The sequence below is a fragment of the Pseudopodoces humilis genome, chromosome 3 (assembly GCF_049639895.1).
Source record: "Pseudopodoces humilis isolate 2021_Gansu_Grassland_sample_001 chromosome 3, ASM4963989v1, whole genome shotgun sequence".
Lineage (NCBI taxonomy): Eukaryota > Metazoa > Chordata > Aves > Passeriformes > Paridae > Pseudopodoces > Pseudopodoces humilis.
In genome coordinates, this window is record NC_142202.1 from 70,498,420 (window position 1) to 70,517,250 (window position 18,831).

The 18,831-nt window shown below is 38.7% G+C and overlaps 1 protein-coding gene across 3 annotated transcripts in view; it reads right to left on the minus strand.

Annotated features, from left to right (window-relative positions):
• Positions 1-18,831, minus strand: part of CRYBG1 (crystallin beta-gamma domain containing 1) — a 95,877-nt gene that overhangs the window by 17,849 nt on the left and 59,197 nt on the right. For all 3 annotated transcript variants that reach the window (XM_088053495.1, XM_088053496.1, XM_005518244.3), the window contains 11 exons: positions 15,183-16,635; positions 14,928-15,104; positions 12,383-12,430; positions 12,157-12,275; positions 10,650-10,812; positions 9,579-9,718; positions 6,009-6,135; positions 5,643-5,678; positions 5,090-5,232; positions 4,723-4,849; positions 4,486-4,631 (listed from right to left, as the gene is read on the minus strand). In XM_088053495.1, coding sequence (XP_087909621.1) covers positions 4,486-4,631; positions 4,723-4,849; positions 5,090-5,232; positions 5,643-5,678; positions 6,009-6,135; positions 9,579-9,718; positions 10,650-10,812; positions 12,157-12,275; positions 12,383-12,430; positions 14,928-15,104; positions 15,183-16,635 — 2,679 coding nt within the window. The remainder of the gene's footprint in view (positions 1-4,485; positions 4,632-4,722; positions 4,850-5,089; positions 5,233-5,642; positions 5,679-6,008; positions 6,136-9,578; positions 9,719-10,649; positions 10,813-12,156; positions 12,276-12,382; positions 12,431-14,927; positions 15,105-15,182; positions 16,636-18,831) is intronic.

An 18,831-nucleotide genomic window follows, 5' to 3' on the forward strand; every position in this document is an offset into this window, starting at 1 on the left:
ATGCCAGAGTCTCTGCAGATACAAGAAGTGGGATAACCTCAAACCAAAATAAAGGTGCATCAACATGTATGTGCCAAGAGTATGAACTTTGTTTTATGTGTCCATGGCAAACACTCAAACAGTGATTCACATATATCACTATTCACACATCTCTTGGTTTGCCTCAGATATAATCAATTATTCCAACTTGTTACGCACTAATTACTTACGGCATATTTCAAGGCCCATTTCAAAATCACCTCAGAGTAATTCATCAAAGAGACATTGGTATGTACAATAAATTGGGCAGAGAGTTCAAGTGTCTCAGATGTGTCTGTACCTGTATACCATATATACCAAAAGCAGTGAAAATGAGGTTTCCTTAAACAATTTGTTCAGCAGGAATTAATTAGATTTTTCAATGCACAAGTACCAGGATGCAGCAATGGTGCACAGTAGTTTTACTTAATTGAGATGTATGCAAACAAGTGTGTCTGATATGAAGTTAGCTGTAAGACATGTCAGCAGCCTCCCAAGAATCCCTTGACAGCATTTATTTAGTTTCCCCTGTATAAAAACAAGCCTGAATGCAGAAATAATCAACGAATCTCACTTGCACATGTTTACATTTAAATAAATGGGATTTAAATAACTAAGTGCCACTCTTCCATGCAAGTCAGCCCATGCAGTTTGACAGTTCCTAGAGTCAGGGCTTAATGGTGACATACTTGTGCTTCTCCACTTCATTCAGAAGCCCATGTAAGCTGCTGAAAGTAGTAATAACATCATCAAGGACAGGCAGCTGAATTCAGTACCAGCTAAACCTGTCAGACCTCAAGATTATCCCTAGGAAGGTGCATTGCCTTAATCCAAGTTCTGACTTAACAGAAAGGCCTGGAGAGCAAGACACTGCCTCCAAAGCTGAGCAAGAGAGCCACATTCCAGCTGCCAGGCACAACAAAAACTGAAGTGCTGCTCTGCAGCATGGCAGCAACCATCCTGCCCCACAGGGAGTGAGCTCTCCTAACACAACAGATTTTGTAACCCCCAGACATACAAACTGCCTTGGTGAGGCTGAGCAACAGCTCCATCCCAGGCAGCTGGCAGGAGGGTGCTGGAGACCTTTATCCCTGGGCACCGTCCACGCCCCCGAAAACAGAAGTAGCATAAAGCATTGATTATATACTGTTAGTACTATTACACACAGAGAATCTTTCTCCAAAAACCTCTACATGTGACATCTAGGAAGCGCAGCTCCAAACAGGGTCTGAAAGTGCAGCCAAGAAAATAATCCATACATGGATAACTCGCCAAAAATCAGATTTCCCCTTAGTTAGCCCAGGGCTCACCTTGTCTAACTTTAGGAGGGAGGTCAGAAAGTTAACCGGCACTTGCAGATTTGTACCATGATTAATAGATAGGGTGAGGTAATAAAATTCTATTTATAGGAAAGAGATAAAATGGGCTCATCATGCTCCTTTGTGACTGTGACTCTTAGTATCCCAGGGATCTGCGAGCTTTAATTTTATGACTCCTTGAAAGATTTCTTCCTGAACATCAGTTCAGATATACAGAGAAGTTAAAGCTTTGTTTGAAGTGTTCTCCAATGGGATAACCAGGGGTACTTGCCCTTTTCAGCTCCCAGTGGTGGTTTGTTCTTGTACCTTGTGTCTCCAGGTTCACTCATATTACACCTTCCTGAGTGCATCCAGGTTAAATTTACTGTCTCTGGTTTCTGTATATGAACTGCTCATTACCTAATTATTTCCTTAATATCACTCACTATCCATACGTACTCTAGAAGCAACCCAATCTACACTGTGGATTAATTACTTGAAAACTAGGGGAAAACCAGGCTGATAATACGACCACAGTAAACAGATGACTACATGAAATAAACAAATCTGGGAAAATTCTTCCAGCAAGTTCAAAAGGAATCAACAAAAAGACTAGAGCTTCTTCAGGGGTTCTGGCAAAAGTTTGATGTGTTTATGGATAAAGAAAAGGCACATTTCAAACATGCAGTTCCTGTGATTTTGATCACTATTCAATGAAAGCCTAAAGAAGTTTTTAAGTAGAGGGGAAATCAAAATACAACACTTGATTTTAGTACTTGCTTGAACTTGTTAAGGGTGTTACCTGTTGCTAGTAAATAGTTCCATTTTCCACCATTTCAAATTCTGCCAGTTTGGAAGTAAAGATCAAACCTTACTTAAAAGAAGAAAGCCCCCTCCTGTTTTCAAGCAGCCTGGATTGCTTTCTCCCACTCTAATGGTAGAAAAATAATTTTTTCATTCAGTCTCCAAAAAATGCACAAGAGCAAAACATTTTCATTTTCAAAGAAGTAAATTTTCATTTTTTAAGAAGTCAATCCTCATCTCCTTATGAAATATTTTTCAGGAAGTCTTTACAATGGATTTAGCAAAGACATGAAAATACTGCTTGGAAACATGTTTAGAAATATTTAGAAATTTTAATGCAGCTAGTGCTGAATTACTCCAAAATGGAATAGTCACTCCCTAAATGCAGAGCTGGGCTGTCTCAGCAATACAGTTTAAAGCTGCAGTTGAGCTCAGAACTTGTTCAGAAGTATCGTGCACTGAAGTGTCAGGCTTTCTTTTCTTTGATATACCTTTTAAATTAACCAGAGCAATCAAATTAATTATGAGGGAAATACAGATCATCTGTTATCTTACTGCTCTAACTGCTTACCCCAGATACCTGTAGTTAAAAAATTGCAATGAAAATTGAGGGCTTCTTACATTTTTGACTTATTTTAATTGTTTCCAATATGATACCAGGATGGTTACTTCGAAATATTTTGACAAGCTTTTACTGAATCTGTCACAGTTCACTGTGTCACGAACTGCATTACAGTCTAAACAGCTCAGGAAATTGCTCAATGGATTATTCATTGCACAATGACAGATTTCTTGGAACGAAAGACATAAAAAAATCTTCTATCTGAACAGACGGTTAATGCTTAAAATAAAGCACTGTATTGCCAAAAATGACTTCACACAGATCATTCAAGCTTTCTGACACATTAACATTTACTAAGATCACCACAATACTCCCAAACACTCACAACTTCTCTGGAAACAGAGTAGTTGTACGAGACTCTTAAGAGCTGAGTGTTAACCACCTGTTATGAACAATGCATCTGAATTTTTTAAAAGCTTATTGCTACAAATTACATCTTTTGGAGTCTACAAGGTGAGATTACAGGAGTGGTAGCAGAGTCTATGGGACAAGTTTTGTTCATAAAGACTCCTAGCCACCTTTGCCATTAAAGTCACTCTTAATTACAATACTCAAACTCATGTATGACTCCTATCTCAGATACAACAGACCCATTTACTGGAACAAGTACATGAAGAGCATGATAAGTAACACACAATTTGTTTCCCAACCTTCAGGGGTGACTCTTTCCCATGAATCTGTCTTGCATATTATGGAAGACAAAAGAACACAGTGGCTTCAGATGTCACCAGGCAGAAAAAAAAAACCTCCTGTCACACCATATTCATATACAAATTATAAGCATTCCTCTGGAATGCACTGAGCTTGATTCTGCAACCTTTATCCAGACAAAACTTGCAGAGATACAGCACAGATAACACACTGAAAGATTTAGGGTGTGGCTGGGTAAGGCAGAGCTCCCAGCAAGTCACCTGCACACATACCAAGACTGTACATCTCATGCTCTTTTGATTCTGCTATTTTAGTTAATTGTGTGTTTGCAGCCATGACTGCTGATACTTGTCTGCATTTCCCAAATACTTTGATATGGTCTGCACGGCTGTGAAACTCAATCTGCAGTTGATGGACTCGATTAATCAAACAGAAAAGTCTATCAGCTGATCAACTGCACATGGTAGCACTTGTGGGATGAAGAGCTGGCTTGTTAATGGCCATGCCTAATAGAGACTTCTGGGAACCATATGTTAAAAAAACTCCAAACAATAAAAACGAACGCCACAACTCTAAACCACTGTTAATCTATAGGATTCACTGCAAAAGCAATGTTAATTTTTGGGACAGTTACTCTCCCTAGTATCAGAAGGTATTAGTGAGCATAGCAAAAGTTACCTCCATTTAAAACAGAAGTGAGAGAAAGAGCAAGGAATCTACCTCTGGTCAAATGCAAGAAGCCTGGAAATTAGGTTCAAAACTGGAAATTATTTCCATAACAATTTTGCTGTTGAAATGCTTCAAACAAATGCAGCCACAAGAACAAGCTATTTATTCCTCTCTTGATGAAATCTCATCTCATGCTTTCATGCTTTGTGTATCAGTCAATGCTGGGACCATCTTATTGTAAGAAGAGAGACAGTTTACTGTGCACATTCACCAAACCTTTACTTTTCACATTCCGTGGTCAAGAAAATTTTATCTGAAGACACCACATAGAAGTCAGAGTCCTGAAAAACATCTGCAAACACTACCAATTTCTACAAAGACCACCATATCTAAAATGAAAGAGTGAATAAAAATATTACTTACACGCCACTTAGCACATTTATAGACTGTGTCCTCAGCCCATATCCAGTGTCTTTCAAATTGGAAATGATACCTAGCACGTTGATATTGGAACCCTTTGATCCAAAGTCTTTTTCACTGTACATTATCATATGGGAGCTTGTGAAGTCCTGTTAAAACAAAGAGAAACACCATAAGGAAAGTGCAACATGACATCTCAGAGCACTCAGGGGACTCCTACTATGTGTTCTTGGAACTTACACCAACAATTGGTCGCAGGGACTGCACCTCCTCATCGTAGCCACCCCAGTCTGTCCAATCCCGATACGCTCCTTCTTCCAGCAAGTACTGATGGCCTTCAAACCCCGGCTTCTCGTAAGCGACCCAACTGAACAACACAGTCCACATGTCAAAATCGACAAGTGCCGCTCGTGTTTTCATGAAGTAGATACAGATATGTGATATTTATTCTTTCGCTGTGAATATTTTCAAATTTAAGCCTGGTGTATACCTCAAACCCCAAAATTACAAAAACAAAATTAACTGTGACTATATTTGTCCACTACAATTTCCAGCCTGTGGAGTTACTACTTCAGCTGAAGGATAAGTACCGCTTTTTCACACTTACACTCCTCCCAGTACTTTCATGGATCCCACTGATGGAAGTGCAAGGCTTGTCTTGTCATCTGATTCCTTGTCTTCAAGCATAAAGATCTCTGATTCTACTTCCACATGTCTTCCTTCAAAGAAAGGCTTCTCATAAACAATTACCTGGAGTGGAAATGAAGTAAAAGGAAAATTGCAGGGAGGATGATGAATTCTGACAACAGACAGTTTCTTTTGCATGGGCACATAGAGGGAGAATGCAAAATGATGAAACCAACTAGTGGGATCTCTCTCTCTCTCCTCTACAAGAAGCCTTTCCACAACAGATGCAACATGAGGGCTTGAGCATTCATTACCCATTTGCATTATCTGGATTTGTGTTAATACTGTCACATATGCATGTGATTGATGCAGAAATGTGACAGAAATTGCATTTTCACAGTGTGCTCACATACAAAAGGACTACCCAGTAAACCATCAGCAGTTGGTATCCACTCAAAGCATACTTATCTACCCATGTGTAGGTTCATGTGCTGTAAAATAGCTTTGGACAATCAATACATACTGACTTTTACCTTTGGCTCCCCACTGAATTCAACTTTGCGACCACCCTGATAAAAGGAAAAAAAAAGGAAGAAAAAAGTAAGCTGTTAATGACTTAGATAACTTATAGATGTCTGTAGGAGTCATCAATTCTTTACAAAAAGGCAGGACTAAGGTAAAATACTCCTTAAAGAGCGCAAGTGAAAATAAAAGGCAGATTAATGGCAGAGATGATGCCATCAAATGTTTTAAGTTCAAGAATTTCATAGACTAAAAATTTTGAGTTTTTTTAAAAGAGTTAGATTTTTCTAAGTCTTGAAAAATCTAGCCACCTTAATACATTATTCATAACACATAAACATAGGTCATTTAACTTGTAAGTAATAAAAGTAGTTTACCATTTTTAAGGGTCTCATGGACCTAATGTATGCTTCCTTCTTCTCCCAGAATAATAAATTAGGATATTCACCAGGCTCCAACATTAAAGGGACTCCCTGGAAACCAGGTTCTTCATAAAGAAGCCATCTAAAAGTAGAGGGGGTGGAGGGACAAAAGCAAGACATAAAAGCCCCAGAACATTTCTGAACAGTAAAGAACAGGACAATATGCTTACTTTTGGAACAAGATCATCGTATCCTTAACAAAACTTTGTTTCTTTACCGCCAAAACTGCCACCTACAAGCTGGCATACTGACAAATATCTGTGCTCCCAAGGAACTACCAACACCTGTCTTTTGTTTGATCAGACCAAAAAACCCAAATCAAAATTATGAACAGTATTTGACGCTGTCTTACCTGAAACCAACTTAGACTGAAATAGCAAGATTCAAGGTTATTCTATTAGTCTTTAAAATAGTTTTAAAGTGCAGAACCTATTTACAAGAATTTTAAAAATCCTTATTAAACCTTACTGGTATTTGATGTAAAATCTGCTCAATAAAAAAATTCTAACCTTATATTGTTTACTAATACATAGAAAAACTTGACAACTCCTTAGAAATCAACTTCCCCATGGTTTGTGTCTGCTAATAAATCTACTTTGGAAGATGTAACTTTGAGAATTCCTGATAGGGGCAGCAAAAGTAGTTTGGTTTCAAAGCTTTTTTTAAAAATCTTACCCAGTCATCACTTGCTAGAAACAAAGAATCACACTGCTGATCTCTGCATAAGGATGTCAGAGTATTTCTCCAATTAAAATGTGCTGATCTCAAAAAAGTGCAGTGTGAAGCAGTATAAAACACACATATAGCAACACTCTCTCCAGCCAACCCTTTAATCGTGTAAGGACCATAACATATAAATCTGGTGATATCAAAGAGATTAAAATAATCCATCATTCTGTCACACAGAATTCTGTTTAATACCTTAATATCAATGATTTGGACGAGGGGATTTGAGTGCTCCCTCAGCTGTTCTGCAGATGACAAGAAGTTGGGTGGGAATTTTGATCTGCTGAAGGGTAAGAAAGCTCTACAGAGGGATCTGGATCAATGGGCTGAGGCCAATGGGATGAGGTTCACCATGATAAAGTGTTGAACAACATCCCCAGGCACTGCTCCAGGACTGGGGAAGAATGGCTGAAAAGCTGTTTGGCAGGAAAAGACCTGGTCAACAGCAGTTATATATAAAGCCAGTGTGTGCCCAGGTGGCCAAGAATGGCATCCTGGCCTGGATCAGCAACAGTGTGGCCAGCAGGACCAAGGCAGTGATTGTCCCTGGCACTGGTGATGCCACACCTCAAATCCTGTGTTTCAGGATCAGTTTTGGGCCCCTCACTACACCAAGGACATTGAGGGGCTGGATTGTGTCTAGAAGGGGACAATGGAGCTGGTGAAAAGTCTGGAGCACAAGCCTAATAAGAGCAGCTGAGGGAGCTGGAGGGGTCAGCCTGGAAAGAATGAACATAGAGGGAGAATGCAAAATTATGAAAATGAGAGATCTTATTGCTCTTTACAGCTGCCTCGAAAGAAGGCTGTAGCCAGGTAGTGACTGGACAAGAGGAAATGGCCTCAAGCTCCACCTGTGGAGATTTAGACTGGATATTAGGAAAAAATAATTCACTGAAAGAGTTGTCAATCACTGGAACAGGCTGCTCAGGGGAGAGGTGAAGTCACAATCCCTGTAGGTATTTAAAAGATGTGCAGTATTGGTGCTTAGGGACATGGTTTAGTGGTGGACTTGGCAGTGTTGAGTTAATGTTGGACTAGATGGTCTTATAAGGCCTTTTCCAACCTAAAGGATTCTATGACTAACCACTGCAAGAGCTGACACACATGGAAGAACAAGGAGAAAGTACAGTCAGAAGGTAAAGGTGCATTGACTCATTTTTGTTGGCACCTTTTAACAAACAGCAATTAAGCATGAACACTGGGAAACTTTAAGATGATACAACCACACCCACATGGCAAGGTGACTCAGAGCCTCACTCACCTGCCAATACAGTGAACTATGTCATGCCTGTAAACTAAAGGCAAAAAATCCCCTAACCCTGCAACATGCAAAAAAGCAGCAGCCATCTACTGAATTTCTCATGGAAGCAACTTCTTTCTACACTGGACTAATGAACAGACACCTGAGAAAGCTGAAAAATAATATATTTCACTTCCTAGTGAAAATATTAGTCTGCTTTCATTCAGGGATGCAAATGCAAGAAAGAGATATTAAGACAGCAAAAGTTTGTGTGGATTTAGTAAAACAACGCTGTTACACTAATACAAAATAAAGGTAACTCAGATGAGCACAGGCTCTGCCTCCTTTCAGAAACAATTTACAATTTTACTGGTCGCAGATAGATTTTAAGCAGGACAGAAATAAAGTGGAGATGTAGATGAAGCAAATTAACAATCAAACTCCAAATAATATATCTGATTTCATTACTCTTGCGAGACATGTACTTTGGATTGAGGTTGCAGTTTATCAGAAGTAACTTCTGGTCAGAGAACCAACCATTTGGACATCTTTGAATTTGTCTATATACCAAAATGTTTCATTTTTTCCCATAAATCAAGGTGTAAATATTTACTCTGATAAAATACTTTGCCTAACAACAAAAATGTCTGTACATCATGTGGTAGATTTGAAACATCTTTGCAGTGGTATGTAACACCTGCCTTCAGCTGGGCAGTTTTTGATAGTTAGATGGTTTGCAGCAAGACAAGTGCTATCAGTGCCCAAAGGTAAGAGCTAACAACCAAGGACTGTATACCCTGTAAGAAGTTCTGCAGGATGACTGGAAGTGGCTCCAGTCTCACTTTTCCTCTCTCTTCTGCATACTTTTCCCAGTACTACTTTGAAGCATGTTTTCCATAATGATTTACAAGTTTGCTTATTAAGCCATGAAAACTAATATTGGTATGGCACCTGGGTTGCTCCTTAGAGATCTCCTTTCTCATGAAAGCTTGCTTTGTTCACAATATTACCCTCCTAGCTCAGATGGCCAGATTTTTCAGGTGACATATTTGTATCAAACATCATCATAAAAGCCCAGATCAAAATGCACTGTGAAGTACAAGAATGTTACGTATGGACCCTCTAAAGCACTAAGTCTTAGTATAACAGGACTTCAAAATTTTCCTCTTTTAGTAGGATGATTTCAAGTTTAGAAGAAAGCAAGTGGGAAATGTGATCTTACTATAACAATTCATTCCCCACCCTCACTTATGGTCAGTTTGCCTGAATGAGAAAAACCAAGTGAGGCAAACTCTTATTCCTTGTCTACAAATACACAAGGGTTATTCAGTATTTACTACATGCAAGCAGAAGAAAATCTAGCTCTAACAAAACATTCTAGGTCAGACTCCCCAAGAGTGAAGCATTACAGTGATGCACTAACACTACTGTCAACAAATACTGCCAAAATATAGGACTAGAATAAATATAGCCTGCTCACAAGTCTGACAGGTGTAACCAATGGTTTAAACCAAATTCCTTTCATTGCACTACACATTCATAGAGAGCTACATACTTACATGCCCCAATGTACTTTAATAGAACAAGTCTTCTGAGTGGCTCCAAACACCCCTGTTTCTTCAGTGTCATCAAAAAAGGAAGTCACGATTCCTAACCCTTCAGGCTCTGTATACAAATCAATTTGGGAAACCCTGTAATCCTGAAAAATGAAGATCACCATAATCACTTGATCTGTGCTGTGAGTTCTGTAATTACTGAACGTAACTAAATCAGTTTTGAAACACCTGTTTATTTTAAATTGTTTCCCCCCCCTTGTCAATTACTACTGCTATTAGATGCCTATAATAAAAGTATAGCTAAGCCAGTTTGCCTGTCACTGTTTGAACCAAGACAGACAGGCAATCTCTAATCAGCATTTACATTGTTTACTTTCTACCATCTAGGCAGGAATGCATCCTCTTTCATCAGTTAACATCTCCTCTAGCAAATTAAATCCTAAGATAACACCAAACAAGCCATCCTTGAAGGGAACTGCAACTTAAACAAGAATTGTAGTTCCAAGCAATATATATTCCTCCGTTTTCCTTTCCTAGTCAAATAACTTTATAGCTTGTGCTTGTTTTGGCAACCTGCAACTGTAACTACTTAATGGTAGGTTTAAAAGTGCATGTAGGACGGCTGTTCCATCATGTGTGAAACTCACTGGTAAGTTTGCCCATTCCAAGCAAACAAAAATTTGGTGTTTGACATTGTATTTGAGTGTAAATTTGGTCTGTATTGGAAAAAAAAATGAAGCAGCTGTATTTTGAAAATACCACATTATTGATGGTTTTCTGGGATGCTTTTCCTGAGATGGACCAGACTACAAAGCATATGCTGCATGTAGCATTTTGGTGACTATTCTAATAAAGCCCACCAAGTTCTGTTCCTACCCTGTCCTTCCTCCTGATGTTACGACAATCCTCACATGCATTTTGTGATTAAACATGAAATTCAAAACTAAAGATTGTTTCATGCACTTGCAGCTCATGTTATACTTGTGTCCTAATAGACCAATCACACTCTGTATCAGTATAAAACACCACTATACATTAAGACCTATAAAAATTTTTTTTACTTGTATTACTTGCCTTAACAACATGTCTTATTGAACCGATCACTGCAGGCTTTTGAGACTTGCTGTCACTTTGCTCTTCAGAAGCACCTGCACCCCAAATATCTGTGAGTTCCAACTCGCCTTCTTCCAATGGAATAGAGGGGCCTTCAAAATTTGGCTTCTCATAGAGTATCCAGCTTAAAATAAATGTTAAAAAATCTAATTTTTCATGGTGCTTTATCAAGTGTGATCTGCAAAAATCATGTTCCCACTTAACAAATCCTTTCATACACAGTACTGTTTCCAAACCCTTGCCATTTCCCCGATACAGCTTATTCACCCAACACTACCGATGCAAGCCATTTTCAGTCGCTGTGATACCTTTAAAAACAATGATAAAACCACAGATGTCTACTGCTGAATTGTACTTTCACAAAAAAACTTCTCCACCTTTTAAAATTGGTAATTTGGGGCAGCAAAGACTGTTGTCTCTGAATACCAGACTTTGTATGAGATACAAATCAGAACCAATTTGTACATCAGAAAACAATGACACTGCAGACTGCTGCATCATGTATAAACAGACAAGTTGCTTGGATCCTGTGAACAGCCTGGAGTTCCACAGGAGCTGGTGAAGATGTGCCAGAGGATGATAAGACTGCTCAGAAGACAAGGACAACTTCATTTTTAATGGCAGATTGGAACATATAACTAAATAAGAACTTTATCCACCTGCAAATACAATCCTTTCACTCAGGCTCTCTTCAAGCAGAAGGAGGGAAAAACCCCAAACCCAGTCCCTCTAGACCACACTGGAAAAAGACGACCTGGTTTACAGAGATCAAAAGGTTTTGTTCCAGTTTTCTGAAGCTAAACAGCAATCAGTTTGCTTCCCAGTACCTCCTGCTGCAACTAGCCCTTGTGTCTGCACCTTACTATCAGATAATTACTTTTGAGAACCTGCTATTTGCATTATAGCCTGGCCACAGCATAACTTGCTGTGCTAGCCACACTACTAATGGCCCTTCTGTTGAGGCTATGAAGAAAGTAGGATATGAACTCGTTTTGAATTACTCTTGAGCAATACAGTTTTTAGAGCAAAACCCCTCATTTTGTCAGAGAAACAGTCAATTATCACTACAGCATCATCTTATTCCTTTGGCCATAAAATAATCAAGTAAGATCTGGCTTTAAACTTATTTGCTAGCCTTTTAGCCCAATCCAAATACTGTGCAAAATCCCTAATGACAGAGGAGTTCAAGAGCAAAATAGCTGGACAAAATCTGTCACTTCATCTCACACCTGTAACTGATGAAATTTCACACCCCGCCAGATGGTAACACTCATTCAATTAGTCAGCAAAAATAGGTTTTCCAGCTCAGAACTTCCTGTTGCAGAGGTAAAATGCCCTATTTCTTGCTGTCCATGATACATTGCCATTTACAAGGCAACCTTACTGTGAATCACATGCCACTTCTGTTTCAAAGCATCTCTGGATACAGTAAAAATTTTTGTAGGAGGAGTAAAAATTGATCTCTTACCATCCTCTGATGACTTTAACTAAAATTGTTGGGGAAAGAACCCAAGAACTGCAATCTGGAACATCATGGAAAACTTCAATCCCAGCTTTCTGACAGTCTGAGTCACAGTATATCACCAGCTGTGTTAAAAAAAACAAAACCGAAAAACACACCAGTAACATATAGTTCTATCTTCCTAAGCTTTAAATACAGACAGGAACAGTAAAACTATTAAAATTGATCTTACCTTGCCAGGTCTGGGATTGATTTTACTTTGTCCATTTCTTGGAAGTGTCTAATAGACAGTGAGAAAAGAAAAATCACAAAAAAACTCCACAATATCAAAAACATTTTCAATAAAGGTACTCAGCTATAAAAAAAGGGCTAGTAGAACAAAACAAACTACTCTGAATAGTAAAAGCTGGTAACCTTTCAACTATACCTACTTACCACTTCAATCTCTACTTCCCCTTGCAGAGCAGCATCTTGTCACAAATGTATAAATTTATATGCTTTTTTTTGAACCCAGAATTATCATCTCACTGAAGCTGACTAACCCCAGATTTGAAATGCTTTAAAATCATCCTGATCAGCTCCTATATACATGCCAGGAGTTCAATACCAAGAGACTACTTTAAAAACTGCCACTGATAAAAGTATATGCTGTTCAATGATAAAGATAAGTTTCAATGTCTAAAAACATCAAGCCATTAAGCATGATGTATTTTGAAGGAAAATATGAAAATACTGAGGGATGCATGATGGCACATACATGTATGAGCTAACTAGTACAATCAGTTTTGTGATGAACACTTTGTAACAGGTTTTCTCAAAGAGTATGAGACTGTGTACTAAATGATAAACTAAAAATATTCAAAACAAAACACAATGAGGTACAGAAAATCTAAATCAACGTTGAAGTCAGCAGTAAATTAAAATTGTATGATGCAGAATATATGGGAAAGCTGTGGTTGCATCACGTCATCTTCAAATAAATAAAGCAAGCATTGAAATTATGTGTTTGGTTTCGTAGCAAGGACAGGAGTGCTCATTCTGGGGCAGGGTCCTGCTCTTCTAGGAATTATTCACACAAACAGAAAGACCAATACAGATCCTGCTCCTAAATAGGTAACCAGCAACATGTGCAAGGAATTAAAGAGAACATAGTAGTTAACACGCAGAGCAGGCAGTGGTTGCAAGACAGCTCTTAAGCACCACTAGGTTTTTGTAGGCATCATCAAGACATGTGGAAGCATGACTGGTTTTTTAGCCTGTGCTTCAATTCCTGTTAAAACTTGTTCTGTGTTTTGAGGAATGCCAAAGTCATTGTTTTGGGCTGGCCTTACTCTTTCCTTCACATTACCCACTAGCCATTGCATCATCATTTTCTTAGTCAGTAGAAGATGCACAGCAGGTACACCTCACAGAAGCACTTTTGATTCCTAACTTGAGCAAAACAATTCAGGCAGCAACAGTGCCACAGAAATCCAGAAACCCTTCAAAGCCTAAAGGGATTCTCTCAAGTGCAGTCTTAGGTACTATAGTCCATAGGCACACTCCACTGCTATATCAGGCCTCCATACCCTACTGCAAAATTGAAACCCACTCAAGAACAACAGCTGAAGTAGCAAAAACCAAACTAACACAGTACTGGACATCTAGCTTTAAATTCAAGATTACTGGACATCTAGCTTTAAATTCAAGATTTTAAATCCAAGCAGGACCATCAGAGTAAGAAAGTCTCTTTAACTGGTAAATCTAAACACTACTGTAAATAACCCCCTATTTTCCATTTCCACTCTAATTAGGGAAACTTCCCATAAGAGAAGAATCTACAGTCTCAAAATTGCAAGGTACCATGGATGGCTGTCTCCTGCAAGGTGACAAAGAAAGGAGCTGATTCTACTACCTCACTCTTTTTAGTAGAACTGTTACAACAGATAACCATTAGCTTCAGAAAGTATTTCTCACACTTCTTACATGCTGCTTCAATTCCACAGGTCACATTCATGTGGCTATTAGACTTCAGAAAACATATTTCTTCCCATGGTTCTTAGATCTCCTTATTATAGTTTTCCTCTCAGGTCACAACAAGAGCTTACATTAACAGAAATAGCAAATACTACAGGACATAGGTTCATCATCTTAAAAACAGAAATTACAAATATATTCCATATTAAAGTTGCTTTGAGGGGAAAACATAGGTCTGTCTTCAGTCATGAAGAACAGGTGCTTGTAATCAGACCAAGGGACAGCCCTCCACTGTAGCAGCACTTTCAGTAATCACTACTATCCAGTTATTAAAGTATTCTTAAAGAACATATATTTTTCCAATGCACAGGAATACAACAGAGGGCTAAAATAAAAAATTTGCTCTGTTACTTATTTAACTGTACAATGGCTGAATGTCTTGCTGGAAGAGAAGAGCGATTACTTCAACAGAAGCTTTCTGAAGTTCACAGAAAGCATTCTACTAATTTGCAATAAAAAATTAAAGTTAGCATAGGATTTGTTTCAATATAATACAAAATCAAGTATGAAGACATATTTAAAAAAATGCTTTCCATTCATATTTGCAGGAAGTCTCAAAATAAAGACCCCTTAATCATGTTGACAGAGGTCATCTCATTTTCATTTTCAGATAAAACTGGTACCATACCTAAGTTCACCTCAATGCATTTGTAATCTATATATATCCCAAAGAGGGGAAATAAAATAATGTATGCACATTGTCTTGAAAACATAAAAGCTGGGTAACTTTGCAGGCAGCTTTTTAAAAACACAATACTTACATCCACATCTAACAAACCAGGGGGCACATTTGATTCATATCTGCTTGTCCCTAACCAGCTCGAAAAACTTTTCTCAGGGTTGCCGTAGCTGGGCATTGGTAAACTTAGTTCTTTTTTTGCACTGTCTGCTTGCAGGTACTTCTCCACAAAACTTGGAAACTTCATATCTGAAAGAGACTGAATTGCAAAATCAAAATTAACAGTCATTCAGCAGGTAAACAAATATTGTTTCATTTCCTGAATGATCTTTATTACCTCAGACTTTTGAGGCATGATGAATGGCCCAGAAACATCCTGTTGTAAAGGAGGCATCCCTGAAGAGTCAGTTGCAAAAGCTGTTGTGTTATTTACTGAATTGACAGAAGGGCCAAAAAACTTTTCTTTAGAAGACAGCAAGCTTGAGAAGAGGGAGCTTTTTTCAAGCCGTGATCTCTTAATTTCACCATCTGTACAATCAATGTTCTCTTTTCCATTTATTTCATGAGTAAAGGCAGGTTCCTCTCTACATGACTGCAGAGCTTTGAATATGATACTTTGCTCTGTTGATGCACGCTTGGGCCTGACTCTGGCTATTGTTTCCAGGCTTTGCATTTTAATTTGTTGTGCTGGTAATAGATCCTGTGTTTTTTCCCTCCTCAGTCCCAAACCAAAAGTAAATACACTAGGATCAAATACTTTCTCTAAGTTGTCTTCATGAATGGGAGGCATTGCAAAGTGGGGTGCTGGAGACTTTGGAAGCTTTGACCTCTTCTTTTTCTGGGGTAAACAAACTGAGCTGTCTAAGTTTTTTATTGTTTCAGCAAACTTCTTCATGTCAGATGGGGAATCAAAAATGCTGTCATCTTCAGCAGATCCATTACAGGTTTTGCCTGGGCTCTTTCGTGTATCGGTGTTGTGCTCCGATTCCAATATACTGTCTTGATTGCTGTCATCATACTGCAGTGCTGAAAAGTTCAAATCCCCTGGCTTTACCTTTTTATCTCCATTTTCCATCTTCTTAAATTCTGATCTGGAAACCTGATGAGATGGTAGAGGGTATTTATCATTATTGCAAGGTGATAAAGCCTCTGTATTTGGCAGCACTTTTTCTTCGTTTCTATGGAATTCTGAGCTTGTGCAATTTCTTTGGTAGAAAGGATCTTGAGCATTTTCACTTTTAACAGGTGAGTGCAAAGACAGTTTAAAAGGTGAAATTTCTTTCTTTGCTGTGGTTAATTCTGGTTCTGGTTGCTTCAGAGAGACACTACCAGCATCACTTTTGCTGCTTTGGTTAAAAAGGGATATGGCAGCTTTTACTTTAAGTTCTGCTGTCTTCCCAATATCATCGTAAGCAGCAAAGCTTTCTTCACTTTTGCCTTTTAATTCTGCAGTGCTTTCTTTCTCCAGTGTGCCATTCTCAAATAACTTCTGGCGACTGCTTTGCTTATTTAATGTCTTATCAGGCTGTTCATTCTCTTTAGGTTGTTTTCCAAATTTCAGCTTTGCTCTGCCAACAAATGTGCTTGGTACAGCACTAGTTTTTGAAGCAGGGATTTCAGCAGGCCTCTGGTTCTGGTTAGCACATTTGTTTTCAAACAAGGAAATTTTGTTGGCAATGTTGCTGTTAGTTTTATTAACTGGTTTTTCAAGAGTGTCCTGCTCACTTTCTAAACTGTCTTGATTCGTAGGTGTTTTAAAATTCAGCTCTATGTTCTTCGGTTTGGCTGGACTACAGGAGGCAAAGCGACACAGAGTGACATCTTTAATTAATCTTGAACAGGCTTGTAACAATTTTCAACACAATAAAATGTAGAATTATAAACCGCAGACTTACTGTAAACTTTGCCATCTCAAAAGGAATCAAGTAAAAGAGGAGTAACTATATGGATTAAAAAAATTAGACACTAAATAAGGAGTATGTATTTCAAACATGTATTTAGTTCTTTAAGATTAGTAAAACAAACACAGCAGCCTACAGCCTCTGCAATTGAGGCAGAGAACTCAACTACTTATGACTGACAGACATTAAAATTTAGTAGTGAATAGGCAGAATAAATTATAAACATGCAATTCCCTACAGAGTTTAGAAAACAAATCCCAATTCATTAAGGTGATAATGAGTTGGTTAACATTTGCATATTCTCTCCGATGAGTTTTGAAGACATCTGCCCAGATTCTTTGCAGCCTTTACACCTACACTACGGAAGCAACCTCAAATTGAGTGAAAGAACTCTTCCAGTCTCATGAATGCTTGCAGAAAGTGTTAGCTGTCCCCAAGCACTGCATCAGCACCTTGGCTAAGCAAACACCACATGAGAGGACTCTTCCACTTCCTTCAGTTGAACTTAGCTAACAATTTAAATTGTGTAAACCAAGCCTAATAATTTTACAATAACTGAATTTGGAAACACAAAACTTTTCTATCAGAATGGACAGAGAAGCACGTACAAGTACATGCACACAGTACTCCTGTGTGCATCAGAAGGCTGATGATGCACAGCCGAGTGTTTCAAGCTCTTTTCTCTGAATACCTAAAACCAGAAAAAATGATTTGTCCGTGTAGCTTGCTACTGCACACCGTACATTATGACCAACTGTGAGGATGCAAGACAGATGGCTTCAAAATTTATCAGTCAGATTTAAGGAGTGCAAAGGAGCCCACCATCACCTCAAAGACAGTCCTGTTCTCCAAAGAGGAATCTGGGGACACTCAGCAGTAGGAGGACAGGTAGAACTGTCCTACATGAAAACTGACAAAGGTGGTAGATAAAAAGAAAATAGCTTGCAGCAATCTCCAGGGTCCCAAGTACTCTACCAATCAATACATGATTCTGGTGTTTAAGTGCTTTCTTCTTTCTTTTACCTACATAAACTGTGTTCACTAAGTTCTCAGGCAGCTTTTTAGCCCAGGAAAGAGGTGTGAGATACAGGAACAACACAAAAAGTGAGATGCTTTCCCCCTTCCTGAAGTGATCCATCCCACATAAGAAATTAAACCCTTCTAATCCAAGACTCTACATCGTACAAGCTTTATTTCTTGGGAATACCATAAGGAACAAACTTACTGAAATAACAGGAGGATTCGAGAATAGTTACCTAAGAATCTATACAGAGAGTAACTGTTAAAAATCATGGAATCATAGACTATTAACAGGCTGCAATGGATCTTAAAATATCACCTAGTCCCAACTCCCCTGTCATGGGCAGGGACACATCCCACTAGACCAGGTTGCTCAAAGCCTTATCCAATCTGGCTTTGAACACTGCCAGGGATGGGGCATCCTCAACCTCCGCACGCAACCTTTGGTAGTGTCTCACCACCCTCACAGTAAAAGGTTTTTTCCTAATATCCAACATAAATTTCCTGTCTCTCAGTTTGCACCCAGTACTCCCTGTCCTATCACTACAGTTCTTGGCAAAGAGTCCCTTTTCAGCTTCCCTGTAGACCCCCTCCCCTTCAGGTACTGGAAGGTTTTTATGAGGCCTCCATGCAATTGTCTTCGCTGAGAAGCCCCAACTCTCTCAGCCTGTCTCCATAGGGAAGGTGCTTTGTAGCCTCCTCTGGACTTGCTCCAACAGTTCCATGTCCTTCTTATCATCATGACATTTCAGAGAAGCCTTCCCAACACTGCTCCCTGTAACTACCAGCCTACTCAAACTGGTTCACAATTGGAAGGCTCTTATGAAGAATGCATGATCAATAAAAGAGGAAATAGCAAACTTAAAATCCACTGGCCATACTTCAGACGGGTGCTAATAAAACACACTTAGAAAACTTAAGGAAAAACAGAAAAACAAAATGTTCCTGAAAGACGGAAGGTATGAAGGGAACTATCATACAGCGTAAAATTAAATATATTAAGGCACTACTTTTCATTTGAACTACAGTTGCTTTTTTCTAAACTTTTAAAAGCTAAATTGTTCT